The sequence below is a fragment of the Embiotoca jacksoni genome, unplaced genomic scaffold (assembly GCF_022577435.1).
Source record: "Embiotoca jacksoni isolate LCO1_2020_lvr unplaced genomic scaffold, fEmbJac1.0.p SCAF_25, whole genome shotgun sequence".
NCBI lineage: Eukaryota > Metazoa > Chordata > Actinopteri > Embiotocidae > Embiotoca > Embiotoca jacksoni.
This window is the reverse complement of record NW_027185376.1, coordinates 4,411,683-4,426,518: the sequence shown is the minus strand read 5'-3', so window position 1 is coordinate 4,426,518 and position 14,836 is coordinate 4,411,683. Positions and strand designations below refer to the sequence as shown.

At 42.5% G+C, this 14,836-nt stretch overlaps 1 protein-coding gene across 12 annotated transcripts in view; it reads right to left on the bottom strand.

The window, feature by feature from the left end:
• Positions 1-14,836, bottom strand: part of LOC138204433 (RNA-binding Raly-like protein) — a 98,171-nt gene that overhangs the window by 26,136 nt on the left and 57,199 nt on the right. The window contains exon 1 of one of the 12 annotated variants that reach the window (XM_069159702.1): positions 7,486-7,690. The exons of the other annotated variants lie outside the window; for them this stretch is intronic. Within the exon in view, the coding sequence (XP_069015803.1) occupies positions 7,486-7,522 (37 nt within the window). The 5' untranslated portion in view covers positions 7,523-7,690. Of the gene's footprint in view, positions 1-7,485; positions 7,691-14,836 lie in introns of those variants that run through there. 12 annotated transcript variants of the gene reach the window in all.

Below are 14,836 nucleotides of genomic sequence, written 5' to 3'. Positions count from 1 at the left end.
CCAAAACGCCGACTGTCTATTTAATGAGATAAGCATTATAAACGCGAGAGGCGAGGAAAGAGGAAGAATGAGCGAGCGCGGACGCGGTGGGAGCTGCCGATCATCTCCTCACGGAACGACAAACTCCGGCGCCTATCTCCCCAACGACTTAATTAATTGAACAAAGTAACTAATCATGCAAATTGTTCCCCGGCAGGAAAGACATGAGCAAAGACAAAAGACGAGCGTGAAGGAGCTGAATCGAAGCAGGTGACGGACGCGCAAGAAAGAAGGGGACGGGATCTGGCGAATTCACCTCTCGCGCGCCCGGATCCGGCCCGGCGGCCTTTCGACGCGAAGCCCCCTCGCTCGGAATCGCGAAAGCCGGCCGAGGCTGTGAGAGGAAGGCAGGGAGGCCTGCGATGAAGAAACCGCCGCGTCTAACACTCGATTCCGTAGATCGCGACCTGCTGGCGAGGCCCCGGCTCACGCGGGGCATCATAAAACCGCAAAATACGCCTTTCACCTTTGCTGCGAGTGAAATATTTCCAAGGACCAACGAGGGCCAGCGCTCCGGACCGACAACTTAATCGAGCAAATTTCGGCAAAAATCTCGAGTGAATTGGAATGAAACATGGCGTGACAGCGGATCCTTGCCGAGCCCCGACAGATTCTGATCCCGACAAAGGTCTCGCAGCTCCGTCGTGAATCAGACATCACATTTTAGTCGCTTAGTTCTCAGACAATAGCCTTGTCCTTACCTCTCTGTGCCTGTGGAGCCGTCACTCAAGGTCACAAGGCGCTGCGGTGCCTTCAAAACCCGAAGAACCATCCCCCCCACCACACACACACACTATCAATGCCGGGGACATTTTAGACGCCGGTAGGAAAAAAAACAAAAAAAACAAGCTTGTTTACTGACACCTCTCAGCAACAGGAGAGAGTCTCAGCGGGGCGAACATTGTGGACGGGTGTTGCCTAATTACAGGGGAGAAAAAGAAAAAAGAGTGGCGAGGAGACCGAGGGACTATCTGCATATCAAAGGTGCTGTTCGAGGAACCTTTGAAGATCAAACATCAAACGGGGCTATTCAGGAGAACCGGGAAACAAAGTTCAAGATGAAGTGATGGGGCTCGCTCCATTTCTCTGTTTCAATTCCAAATTGCGGTTGACAAGGTGTATTCGTTTTGCATCAGCTAGAATAAAATACATGGGTCATTTGAATCAGCTGACTCTCACGTACCATTAGATGATATAACATTGTTTTTTTCTCTATTTGAACCGAGGTAGTGGTGGTGGTTGCGAATGAATGACCAGAACTGCCTAATGGGAATATTGAATTCTCGTCATTTTTGGGCCCGACGCTGACACTAATGGGACGGAACAACAACAAATTCTGATATCGATAAATTGATATGTATACACTGTATATATGAACACTTTTTTTCTTTTGCAACGGTCCATCAAATGTGGTTATTAACACTTGTGACAAAGAAATGAGATGGAGGCAGGATGTCTTTACAGGTTATCGTCCCCAGTAACATCAGTGCTCTGAACCAGTAGACTGGGAATTATTACTATGAAACTGGCAATCGGAATCATTGTGATGAAACACTTTGATTTATCGTGTATTTGTTTTGCTGAATTTGCCAAAAACAGACGTGAATGTCTTGTGATTTTATCCAGACATCTGAGTTTATATCACAATATCATCATATGTACTTATTTTGTGACATAAAAGTTACCTCAGGCCCGAAATAATTTGTCCTTTTTTCAAGTTAATTGACAGAAAACTGCAACTATTTGCACGGCTCAATTAATCGCTAAATATTTTCCCGCCTCTCACATACAACAAGATTAAAGTTTCGTTTTCGAAGTTTCGACAGGAAAATAAATACATTTTTAGTTCAGACAACTCACACTTGAAACTCGTATTCATTGTTTGGTGTCTTGGCTTTGGCCTCATCACTCCCCACAGGGTGGGATTAACAGCAGGTGGATGCTGAGGTGGAAATTAAGTAGTCAAATTAAATAAGACTGCCAAATTGGAAGGATGTATATGTCAAGTGATCATGGAGTATGAGGCGCGTCCCATGATGCGGAGCGGAGCGGCATCACGTTGAGTTGACTTGCTCGCAAGCATGTCTCCATCTTCGACCTGCTGGTCGGATAAAACGAACAAAAAAAATTCCGCGAGATCCTTCTGGGCATCTTTCATTTTTTTTATATATCTTATAGACGGAGCATTATAAACAAATGTGCTGCACTCCTATCTGCACCCTCAACGTGATGTCTTTGTCAATGAGGTGATTCAGCTCTTCATCATGTTTTGCCAAGTAAAAATTCAAGAGTCCCTTCTATCCATTCACGTCAGCATATAAAGGCTGAACCTTCAGCGTTCAAGGTGACACGAGCTGCAAAACACCGGTGCCGTGTTTTGTGAGCAGCAAATGTTCTTTCTCCAAAAACAACCCGCTTGTTTCCCTGTCGGCAGATATAATCGCGTGAAGAGTGTAAACTTCGCATCACACGACAGCCGCGCACAGAATTTCAAAGTGAACCGCTTCCTGTGGCTTTCAATTTTGCAAATGGATTCACTCTCGGTGTTTGGTCCCACACAAACACACTAACGACTAAATAAAAGACGAGCTCATTGGCAAAATTGTTGCTGGGAAAAAAAATTTTCAGCCAGTTTACCAACTGATCGATTGTTTCAGAAACACTCCATTGTCCGTCTCGACTTCCGAGACGGCAGCCGGTGAATATTTAGTTTACCAACAAGTAATAACACGGTTTTCAATTCTTTCCCTGTGTTGTATGGATTTCCATCACGCATCCTCTCTCTCGGTTTGACAGTGATGACAAGGCGCCGTTCCATCCTCCCGCTTTGTAACGCAGATTTTTACTGCGTATATGACGACAGCAGCTCGGTGAACAACCGCGTGACAAAAGGGAGCATCTCTCCCTTTGTTGAACACTCAACAGTGTCGACTTTCAGTCTGCCGCCCGGCCTCTCTCTCTCTCTCTCTCTCTCTGTGTGTGTGAGCGGCTGCATGGACCCAAGTCCAAGGGGATCAGCTCATAACCCCCCCACACCCTCCCCTTCACTCCCCCCTCCCTCCCACCTCCCCCCCCCCCCCGGCCCCTTCAGGCACCGGCAGAACGGATAAAAGCACGGCATTGAGTTTGAGATCACATCCCTCTGTGTGACCTGTAAACCCAGTGAGCTGCCTCGCGCGAGTCAACAATGATGCACTTCAAAAAAAAAAAAAATTTTTTTTTTTTTTTTTTTTTAAATTAATCAATTAATTAAAAAAGCGACCGATCCGGGCCGCCGGACGTGTCGAGCTCGGCGGTGGGGAGCGAGGCATTAAAACAAACACACAATCATTTAGAGTGAGGTTTTTTTTTTTCTATCCTCTGAGAAGCATCCACGACGGCCATAAATAATCAGGTTATCGCTATTGGACTTTCTTTGTTCCTAAAAAAAACCAACAATAAACCCTGTTCGGGCTCTTCAGTGTTAACCCGAGGAGCAGAAGCCTCCGAGTTGTTGAATGGCATCATGCGGCCTCAGAAATGCCACTTGGACATTTATATTTCATTCTGACCAGGACATAAAGAGGAATGGCTGATCGAGGGGAAATTGTCAGGCCTACATGTGTGTCCTTATCCTGCACATGTAGGGTGGATGACGTGAGTGGATGCGAGAGAGCCGGGTGTCGCGTGAAGCGCGGGGGAGTGACACGTTACGATTCCTGTAATTATTTCCGTGTGCCTGCCATGACACTTGACGGACATTAATTTCCCCCTCTTCGTCAGACCGGTTTCACACACGGGCTGAAGTCGCGTCTGTCGACTGTGCATGTTAGATCCAGCATTCAATGCGCGGCGTTCACCCAAAACACCCTCTGGCTCTAAATAATCTGCTTCTTCACAATAAGGACAAAACCGCCTTTGCAACATTTCCCCCTCCTTCGAAAAGCTTATCGCACCCGGGGCGGGGGTCATTTTTACATGTGGTTTTATATGTGCACCAACACTTGTCGTTGCATGTGCGGATGCCAGCGCGCGCGTGTGTGGGGAGTGGAGGAGGGCGGGGGGGGGGGGGAGAGAGAGGAGCTGCGCCTTGTGACATCTCTGTCACATTATTTCATCATCGATGGAGGAGGTCTCATTAGGTCCCCCTTTCTGACAGATACGATCAAATCCAGAGCAGATAGTGCAGTGGGATGCGACTGCTCGTCCACGGAAGGAAAAAAAAACCAAGAGTGGAAGGCAGAGCCGGTGAATTTTAAAAAAAAACAAAAAAAACTGTGGCAACTGCATCTTAGGTAGCAGCTTAAGTATCTGGAACAAATGTTATTCCGTAATTGCTCTTGATTTATTCAGGAGCAGCGGAATCGAAACGGCTCCCACCAAAAAGGATTGTGTTGCGCATGATTTGTATTCCTTCCCACGGACACGCAAACTGAAATTCTGGGCAAAAAAAAAAAAAAAAATGGAGCTAAGCTGAAAAGAAGTAGAGTCTGGAAGGCAGAAAAACTCTCTCTCACACACACACACACATACACAACTGCCTGTGAAAACATGGCTCGAGATACGTGGAGGACATCTGACAGATGACGTGACAGCACTGCCCCCCCCCCACCCCACCCACCCCCGCATCTTTCCCCTATCAGCAGCAAGACGGCACAAACACACGCGGCCACGACGTAACACCGTAGCAGCTTTTTAAATCACGACAAGTTTCTTCGTACGATCGCTTTTCAATTCCACGTTTCATGCCTCGGCGTTTTCTCCCGAGTTTTCATCGTGCGATGTACACAAACGAGGACATACAGAAACACACACATTTGCAGAAAAACAAAATCTTTGCGGCTCACAGGGCTGGAGCCCACCATCTGATCTCCAAAGATTCCTGGGCTGCAAGATCTTAAATATTTATGGACTCCAACTCAAGTTCTGGTGCTAAAATACTCCTGCAAAGACTCACAAACGCGCGCGCACACACACACACACACACACACACACACACACACAAGAAAGAGAGGTTTTCTTTTTACTAATCATATTAAAAACAATAGAAAACAGCATAAACAATGCACGCTATTTAAGAAAATTTACAAATTTCCCAACAGGTCTCACTGCACAGCGACCTTTACATAATCATTACATCATCAATACATAGTCGCCGTTTATAAAAAAAAATTTTTTTAAAAAGCTTTTAGATGGACTATTCCAGGGCATATTTCAAAATTTGATCTTCCAGTGCCAAGAAATTAAAAACTGAATAGCTACAATCTCAAACTAACTCATCCCAAAAGTTCAACCTCCCTCTTCACAGTTACATGTCACCCACATTCTCATTGCTGCTGAATCTGCAGTATGTTGCCGGGGAAAAAAAAGAAAAAGAAATCCTCCACTAATTGATTGGCAAAAAGAAGCAGAACATCCTTTCAAGGAACACATTTTCATTCATCAGACACAGCAGCCCTTCAGTCTGTGTTTGATCCAGCAGCGCTCGACAGTGCAGCTCACCCTTCAACCCATTGAAATGTCTTGCAGAGAAGATTGTGATGACGCGGCAGGTATTGAGTAATTAGAGGTTGCCGCCTCTCCCGATGTTGGGAGCGCTAATGACCGTTTTGTGGAACATCTGGTTGTTTTTTTTTGGTTGTTTTTTTTCTGTCTGCATAGATGGAAGTGAAATAAAGCAGATAAACATTCTCACTTCTGTGGGTCACATACCCAACAGCCCCTCTCTCGCAGTCTCTCGCAGGCCTAATAGATGGCAGATGAAGTTCAGAACAACCTCTTAAAGAAAAAAAAAAATCTCAAATAAAATCTCAACAATACGAGCCCACGCACACACTCGCGCTCTTTTGCCGTCTCCCCCTCGCTCATTTAGCTAAGAAGCTCCTGGATTTCTTTGCCTGCGCTGTCTCTCGACACTTTCTGTGCTCCACGTACATACGAGCTGCGCATCCACAACGGCGGGATCTATTTCTAGCCTATCGCAGTGCACAATAGGCAGGTATGTATATATATATATATATATATATATATATATTACATTTTTATTTTTTGTTGAAGAGAAAAACATTCAAGTCCTCTTCTTTTTTTCCCCTAATCAGAGCACACCGAGCACAGAAAAAAAGAAAAAGAAACAGCACTTTAAAATCCGCTCCACGGATGTCGAGGAGGGGAAGTCGTGGGATGCACTTGTGGAATACTGACCCACCAAGAGGTGCCAAGTGGTTTTTAGCGAACCACTGCTTTTACACGTCTCACTTGTTAAGATATCTTTCCAATTTAGCTCGTTGGCATTTTAATTTAACGCTTTGAATATCAGAGCACGCAGACTTTAGAATTGGATTCTCCAGCCTGTACAACACCATCGTACTCTCATAAGGCTGCACACTGAAGATTATTTTCATCATCATTTAATCTCCCAATTATTCTCCGACTCATTCGTATCATATATTGGTCTATAGACAAGAAAAAAAAAAAAAAAAAAAAAAAAAAAAAATCACAATTTCTCACATTCATAGTTCCCTTTAAACCACACAGACATTTTCCAATCAAAGCCACAGTTCATAAATAAAACATATTCACTTTATGGTCACGTAACATGAAGAAAAGCAGCAAATTCTCCCAATTTAAGAGCAATTATTTTCATTTTTGCTTTGAAAATGATAATTCCCCAACTCTATGTTCACAAGCAGAGCTCAGTCACACGAGATAAAGACTTCATACTGTACACCAGCCCAAGATATTATCCGACCTCACCTCATGCATGCAGTAATTACAGCAGATCATACTGTGTATTCATAACAGATCCCAATCTGTGAATATGCAAAGTGCCAGCAGGACAAGTTCCACATACAAAGGCATCGCTGGTGTTTTGTTGCAGTTTACACTTCTAATAAAAATAAAGAAAGAAAGAAAATAGATGATTGTATGTGACCTGAAGCCAGCTGTCTGTTTGCATGATAAATAGCGACCCCGTGGCCCTGATACGTCAACACATTTCATGATAATGTATGTTAACTTCAGCAGAATGAATATATTACACTGAGACAACGGAGCAGGAGCGAGGATGCCTTTTCAAAGTAATATCTTGATGGAAAAAAAAAAAAAAAGAACAAAAAAAAAAAATCTACCAGCGCGCAGCAGGTGACTTGGTTTCCCATTACTTAACCATTAACAATACAAATACAACATGTATGTGTATATATATATAAATAAACGCATACAGAGAAATATTTAACCTCCTAAAAGTGTCTGCGTAAAAACCACATTTCATGCAAAAATAACAATAACTTCATTTCTGGGTCTCAAAGCGATCCGCGTGCGTCTTTTTTTTTTTTTTTTTCGCGCGCTGTTCACGGCTCGCAATTTTTGCAACTTGGATTTTATGCAAAGCACATACAGCGACGCGGGCATAAAGAAAATGTCCTCGGCGTAACGCGAAGCCTCCAAGCGGAGGCTGTTCAAACTCACATCGGTGGTTGCGACGCTTCCTCTTGTACATGGTCATTATGTACGGATCCAGCTTGGCGCTCGTTCGGGACGCGAGAGGAGACGGAGAAAGGCGTCAAAAGGACTTCGGCGTGGCAGCGCTACTTTTCGACCGGACGAGAAAGAAATTAGCCCTTCAGACGGAGGATTGGAGGCACTTCTTGAGCGAGGACCGTACCATGCTCCGACACGGGGGGAGGAGGGGGGAGGGGGGGGGGGCGGGCTACAGCGTGCGTCTCATCCACACGCACACGCACGCACCACACGCTTCAAGGGGCAGTGCCAATCACAAACCGACTAAAAAAAAACAAGCAGAAATTTAGAAAACAGCTGTTGACATTGATTAAATCTGCCCAGTTCGTTTCGTTAAAGGAAATAAATCCTTCTGTTTGGATTGACTGAGGAATTGGTTCCGTTTTCTGAGTGATTTAAAAAAAAAAAAAAAAATTTATTACATTGATCAAATGCTTATATTCATAAGTTTACATTTACCAGCAAGAAACCATATTTTTCTATTCTTTTGAAAAAAAACAACAACTTTTGAAAACCTTTTAAAATACGTTTTTTTTTTTTTTTTTTTTTTTTTTTTTTTTAAAGAAGCATTCATTGTTCAAGCTTTATTATTGGTTACTTGGTTTGTATCTGTTTATTGTAAAAAAAAAAAAAACAGAAAAAAAAGAGAAGAAAAACAGCCATGTCAAGCCAACCAATTCAAAAATTATGAATTACATCTTATTTAAAAAAAAAAAAAAAGAGCCAATCTCATGATAAATTTTGTGACAACTTGAAGCATATTAAAAACAGATACCATACAGATCTATAGGTTGATCGTGTGAGCCTTTTTGTAAGACTAAAATGTATCGCAGGTTTCACAAAGTGGTATTTTTTACCGTAAAATGTTTCAAGCAGGAGTTTTGGTATTAGGTGTTTCCCCCCCCAAAATGTCAGGCGTACTGATATTTGAAAGATTTGAAATCAGAAAATGTTCTAAGAGTAAGTTTCAATCTAGCATGCTCTTTTTAAGTCACTCTAGATAGGTATGTCCGTCGAAGGTAAGAGTCCAGAGGCCTGGCGGCGACTGTAGTCATGACGATGATGTAAGCGAAAAGCTAACCAAAGCATGGCAACATGGACAAGGAAAAATGCTGATGTTTAGCAGGTGTGGTTACCATGTTGGCCACCTTAGTTTGGGGTGTAAGCATTGCTAACATTAACTAATCAACAGTAAATACAACGCCGAGCTGGCGAAAATATAATTCGTTTTTCAGGTATTTGGTCAGAAAACAAAGTTTAGGGTGCATATAGATTTTGACCTGATCGTGGAGCGCAGATAAACGTTCGCGTTCGTGTAGACAACCAGCTGCATCATCAACGTAATTATTCGCATACAGTACTTGCCGATGTATTTTGCGCGTTCCTAGCGCATGCCACTAGAGGGCTCCACCAGAAAACTAAAGGATTTATTTAAGAACTTCCAGATTTTCCATCAGAGCCGTCCCCACTCGATTTTTTTTCCAACATTTTCTGTTTTGAACGGACGAAACAGCCTCGGGGCATGTTTTTCGATTTATTGTTATCGGTTCCGCAACGACTTCTAAAATGGCACCGACGTCCCGCTAGCTATTCCAACAAGAATATTTGTCTCTCCGGGACGCGCACTAAGAAACGCTCATGCCGGCGCACTCCAAGTACGTCTCCGGCTTTACAATTCATTCTGAGGGGAACATGAATCCGTGCACCAATTTTTCATCCATTTGATGGTCGTCAAGACATTTTTCCTAAAAAAAAAAAGAAAAAAAAAAAAGACATCTGCTATTGGCACAAAGTAGGAAGAAGCCAATTGATCACTTGTAGGTTTCATCTTCTGGGAAACCATATGTGTCTGGGAAAATGTTCATGGCAAAATCCATAGCTGAGATATTTCAATCGGGACCCAACTGGTGGAAAGACAACAGGCTGACATTATCACCCATATTGTTAGCACGCCTTGAAGATGCGAAATGAGTTGGCGCTACATCCTCCAAATATTTCTCCTACTTCTACTAATTCTTCAAAATAAAAAAAAAAAGGCTTTCATCTGGTGATATATTTTTTCTTCCACACGCCGTTTTCTACCAAACCCAGAAATCCGGTCCTGTCCGTGACCTTCATCGTGACGTGTTCCTTCTCTCTCCACCACTGACACTGTACATCCTTTCTGAATTAACACGAGGAGGTTTTATCGAGCAGCTCACCCACTCTCTGCTGTCGTACTCCGTCTGATTATTATCTCACGCGCGTGCATACGCGGTGACATTGGCATAACAATAATATTCCACTCCCTCCACAATCTCTGGGCACACTTGAGAAAAGGTGCATCTGATCTTACTTGCAAAGGGGAGGGGGGGGGTTGTGTTGCTAAGGAGACGAGGGTAAGGAAGCAGAATGGGTGTTGATTTTGTGCGATTTATTCCACTATATTACATTATTATTGTGTGGGTTGAATAACAATAGGTTTTTTGGGGTTTTTTTTTGGGCCCAAGATGAATTGTGAGGGGGGGAACAAACAACTCTGAAAGCCAACCGTATGGAAGTAGCAGGGATTCAATCAATATTGCTTTCCTCTGAAACTGCTGCTGCTCTCACATGCTCCAGCATGACAAATGGGCTTCTTTATGTTTTTACTTTGAAACTAGGGAAAGATGAAAATCCCTCAAAGTGGATTTTTGCAAAAAAAAAAAAAAAAAAAAAAAAAGATAGCCAAATCAAAAAAAAAAAATCAATACAGAGGATATGATCCTCGCTCCCGCACTGGGCTGTAGGTCAAAGTCAACTGTTGTAAACACGGACTTTAGGCTCTCTGAAAACCTTTTTCACAGTAAACATTTCCCATTTATATTTAAAAATCTATTTACGTGGATGAGAAGAAGAAAAAGAAAAATGAACGCACAAGCATGTTGCATTCAACAGCAACCAGCGACGAGATGAATCTGTATTTAAGGTGTAACGGGGACATCTGCTGTCCGTGATGGATTAATACAGCATGCTGCCTCACGCAACAGGAAGTATGAAGACGTTTTTAGTTTCACAAATTAATACTATTTCTTTGCTTCACTTTGTGACTTAATTCTCCAACTCATTTTCTTTTTAAACTCCTACCAGACGCAGGGCTTTTTCTAATGGGCATCACAAAGTTTAAATCTTTGAGCAAAACAAAAATCCTAATTTAATGTACATTTTTAGCTGTTTATTTTTGGAAAGGAATATAAAATGTCATTTCAATTTGAATAACAATACTCAACGTGAAAATAAAGTAAAGATGCTAAACCCCTTTTACCCTGGAGATCCCTGTATCGGGATCAGTATCTGTTAGAAAAATGTAGACGCCTCCATTTTTTTAAAGGTCGCCAACTGCGGCACATCAAGTGCAGGAGGTCGCATAAGGTCACTACAACTAAAATAGATGTAGCATTGGTGGTGCTTTATTTCCATTGTGTAAAATTTGGTAGAGTTGGAGTTGAGAATTTTTTTCAAACAGCTTCAGTTCCATCAGTAGAAGTAAACATTTTTCCTGGAGTTTTCCAATCTCACTTTGGCCTGGTGTCAAGGATAAGAAGACTTATCGCATTTCAAAATTCTCCATAGAGTCCATTCTTGTTAATTTTGGCCTCACAGTTTTGCTGAATCTGGGTATTTTCTTTCAGCTGGAAATTTTACAAAACAGCCTCAGAGGACTTTAGGGGGTTAAAAAAAAAACAAAAAAACTTCTATGATTTCCATAAGGCTATTAAAGGAGCTTTAATTGGCAGCCTAAAGGTTTGCTTGAATGTCGTTGATCAAGAGCTGGACCTATCCAATTCTGGAGTTGACTTCAGCTCCACATTTTTAGTCTCTTTCAGCTAATTGTTTTGGTCTTCCACTCGGCTCTTGCTCTCGTTTTCAACTGGACAGTGTGGATCATTTATCAGCTACAGAGTCACATCTAGGATCTAGTGGAGACCAAAGATGGCACCGGGGGAGTGAATATTCATCATGTGGCCAGAAACATGCCGACAAATAAATATCAATGCTGCTCCCTCTCTGCTGGATGTGTAAATACGTCACTGTTGGCTATTGCAAGTTTGCAGTTTTGGGGACAATTGTCTAAAATATGATATTCTTTAATCCTCAATATTTTTGTTTGATAAAAGATAAAACCTTAATATTTCACATCTTCCCAAAGGGGCCGCAGTGCTGCCAAAATTCCACAGTGACTATCCGTCTCTGCTTGTATTAAATTACAGCCACTGTTATTTCCTTTCGCTCTAACCCACTAAATCCAGTTAAACTAATTTCATAACAGGTGGGGGAAGTTTTCCGTGTATCAGGGGAAAGATTGATGAAATTATCAACCATTGAAATTTGGATGTGGCGATTTGGTGCAGGAGAAAAATAACCCCCTCCTGTTTCTTGGAAGCTCGTAAAGTCTTCAAAGCATTTAACACATCATTACCTCTTTTTAAGATACCAAGGGCTCGGCAGAATACGAACATGCATCAACCTAATCTGAAGTGCTGTGCATTCTCAGACAATCTCGGCCGGCGTTTGAAACACACAGCAGCCTGTTAACAAATGACCCTCATTTATGGATGAGACGAAGGGGAAGCGGGAGGAAGCCCACGGGGGGGGGGGGGGGGGAGATTTTCTACTTGATGGATATAAATCTGTTCAAGCCATCACATCTCATTGGCTCGTGACTTACAGCCCCTCTTAGCTCATTAGACAGGCACCGCTTTTGGCGCTGAGTAATAGCAAACGTATCTAGTGTGTCAACTGCTGCAACTGCTTGGCGGTCTGTGACAGCAAATTATCTCTCTTCGCTAATGCTACGCTTACAAAGCCTTGAAAGACTCCTTTTGTTTGGATTCAAAGCCGTATTATGCTTCAGGTATCACAAAATACAAAGAAAAACATTACGAACATACAGAATAAAAACGTGGCTACATAAGTATCTTGTTAAAAGTGCTATATTTCAAAGCATCCTCACTTTCCTTCTCCCAGTTTATGCAGGCAGAATAAGGCTTAATTAAGGCCCGAGGACAAATGGAGGATTACGGGCAGCGAGATATATTTCTAAACCAACGCTGTGAGCTTTACGAGGGCCAAAACAGACACCCCCGTCCTACACACGGTAAGTGAATACGTGTCCTCTCCAAGCCAAAAACAAACAAACAAACAAAAAAACTGCAGGAAACATCTCAACAAGTTTTCAACGGGAGCTTCCCTCCGGTTGGAGATGCTGACTGCCACACAAATCCGAAAGAATATTGCACACTCTAGTGGAGAGCAAGCAGCACGACAGCTGCTTCCAGCTGAGAGATTTCAAAAGGGAACATCGACCTCAAAGCTAAAAACCGATTGTCCTTCTGTGCTTCAATGGCTTTTTGTGGGTTTTTCCTTCAGCTGATCACGAGAGAGACAGACAGCAGGAACGATGTCATATATAAACAACTCGCTGCCGCTTTTGAAACGGATCTGATGAAAGCAGCCTCGAGGGTTTTTTATGTGCATGCGTGCATTTTCCTATCCGGCAGATTAAGTTTTACATCTAAATAAACCTGCTGTGGATACTTTGCCTTAAAGTGATCAGTGTCAGCGGGCTCATTCAACTCATGCTTTACTATAACTTCCACGTTAAGGAGATATCCATCTACTGAACGTTTGTACGCGAGTGCTTTGCCGTCTAAAATCACAGGAACAATATAAACTGCCTTTAGTCTAATTTTTTTTATTAACGAATCAGTAATGTATTTATTTTACTTTCCTGCTTCGTCAGGTTCTGAGGAGGCTGAAGGAGACAATCCCAGCATGCCTTTTTTTTTCACCTGATGTTTTGTAGTAATTTTCATCTTAAGGAGATCATTATTTGTGTTTGTATTTACCCTGACCATTTTCATGGTGTAACGCGTAAAGCCCATGTGAGAACTTTTCCACACGCTTTCCCCACGTTATCATATGTTGCAGGTAAACATGCGTCATACATGTGATCACACGTGTCCAATCTGGAAAACATGGGACACTCATGTGTTTTGTAAAGTTATCACATGAACGGTATAATTCTGTGTGGATTATATTATATTATATTTTGAAATCATCTCGTTTTTCTAAAATTGAAAATAAACAAATATTATTCACTCATCCACCCATTTACAGTATTGCCTACTCTATTTAGGACCATATGGTGGCTGGAGTCTATCCTGGAATTTTGGAACAAAGGTAGTAAAAAAAAAAAAAAACGGATTCCAGGCTACTGTAGTCAGAAAAGAAACACTACAGGTGGAGGTTAAGACACGTTTGGTCTCGCTGTTTTAAATTTAACTACACCAAATGAGAGAAATCCAAAATAATGCAAGCGATGCATTCAAACTAAAAACCAAGAGCTTCTTGCAGTGGAGTGAAAGAAGTAACCATTAAATTAAAAGTTCCACCTGACAGATCAACATCTCAAAAAAAATAAAAAACAATTAAAATGGCCCAATGAATCCAGTTTGTAGCAAAGTGTTTCGGTAATATCGACTGTAGTCGATGTTGGTCCTTGAATTAAAAAAAAATAAATACAAACATTCACTTTTTTTCCACTAAATTTGGGGATTATTTTCTCAAGCTTTTCTACTGCAAACAGGTTTAACACATCCCCTCGTGTACCTTCATTTAATCACGCTTTGAGTAATCTACACTGCACACGATTTATATCTATCCAACCCACATCCTCTCAAGTAAGACCTCATTTGGTTTTTATTTAGGCCTTAATCTCCATGATCCCCTCCCTCCTGCTTCCTCCTTCCTCCCGTTACCCCTCCCTCATTTGCTCACCCACTCATTTTTGCCCCCCCCCCCCACCGCTCTCTCTCTCTCTCTCTCTCTCTCTCTCTCTCTCTCTCTCTCTCCATCTGTCGGGTCAGCAGAGTGCAAAGAATCACATTAAGAAGTATTCAAATGTTGAACTAGTCGCAATTGGTATTCATACAAGCATTAAAGGCTGCCAAATCTAATTCAGCTCTGACGCTATCAGCGCCGCGACCGTTCACCCAGTCAGCGGAGATAATACAAACCACACAGGGTGGCGGAGGTTAGAAAAATCCAATACAGAGACAATAATGTCTCCTGGATGTAATGGAGCCTCAACCGACTGAACCATTTCCCACTGAATGATTTTAACCAAAGAGGGGAAGAAAAGGGGGGAGGGGGGGAGGGGGGGGAGGGGGAGGGGGAGCGATGGCTGATGGATTTCACTTCATTTCTTATTCTACACTCCTGCATCTGAGATTAACAAGGCTGTAAATTCTCCTCTGCCACGAGTTGGAGAGCGGCACTT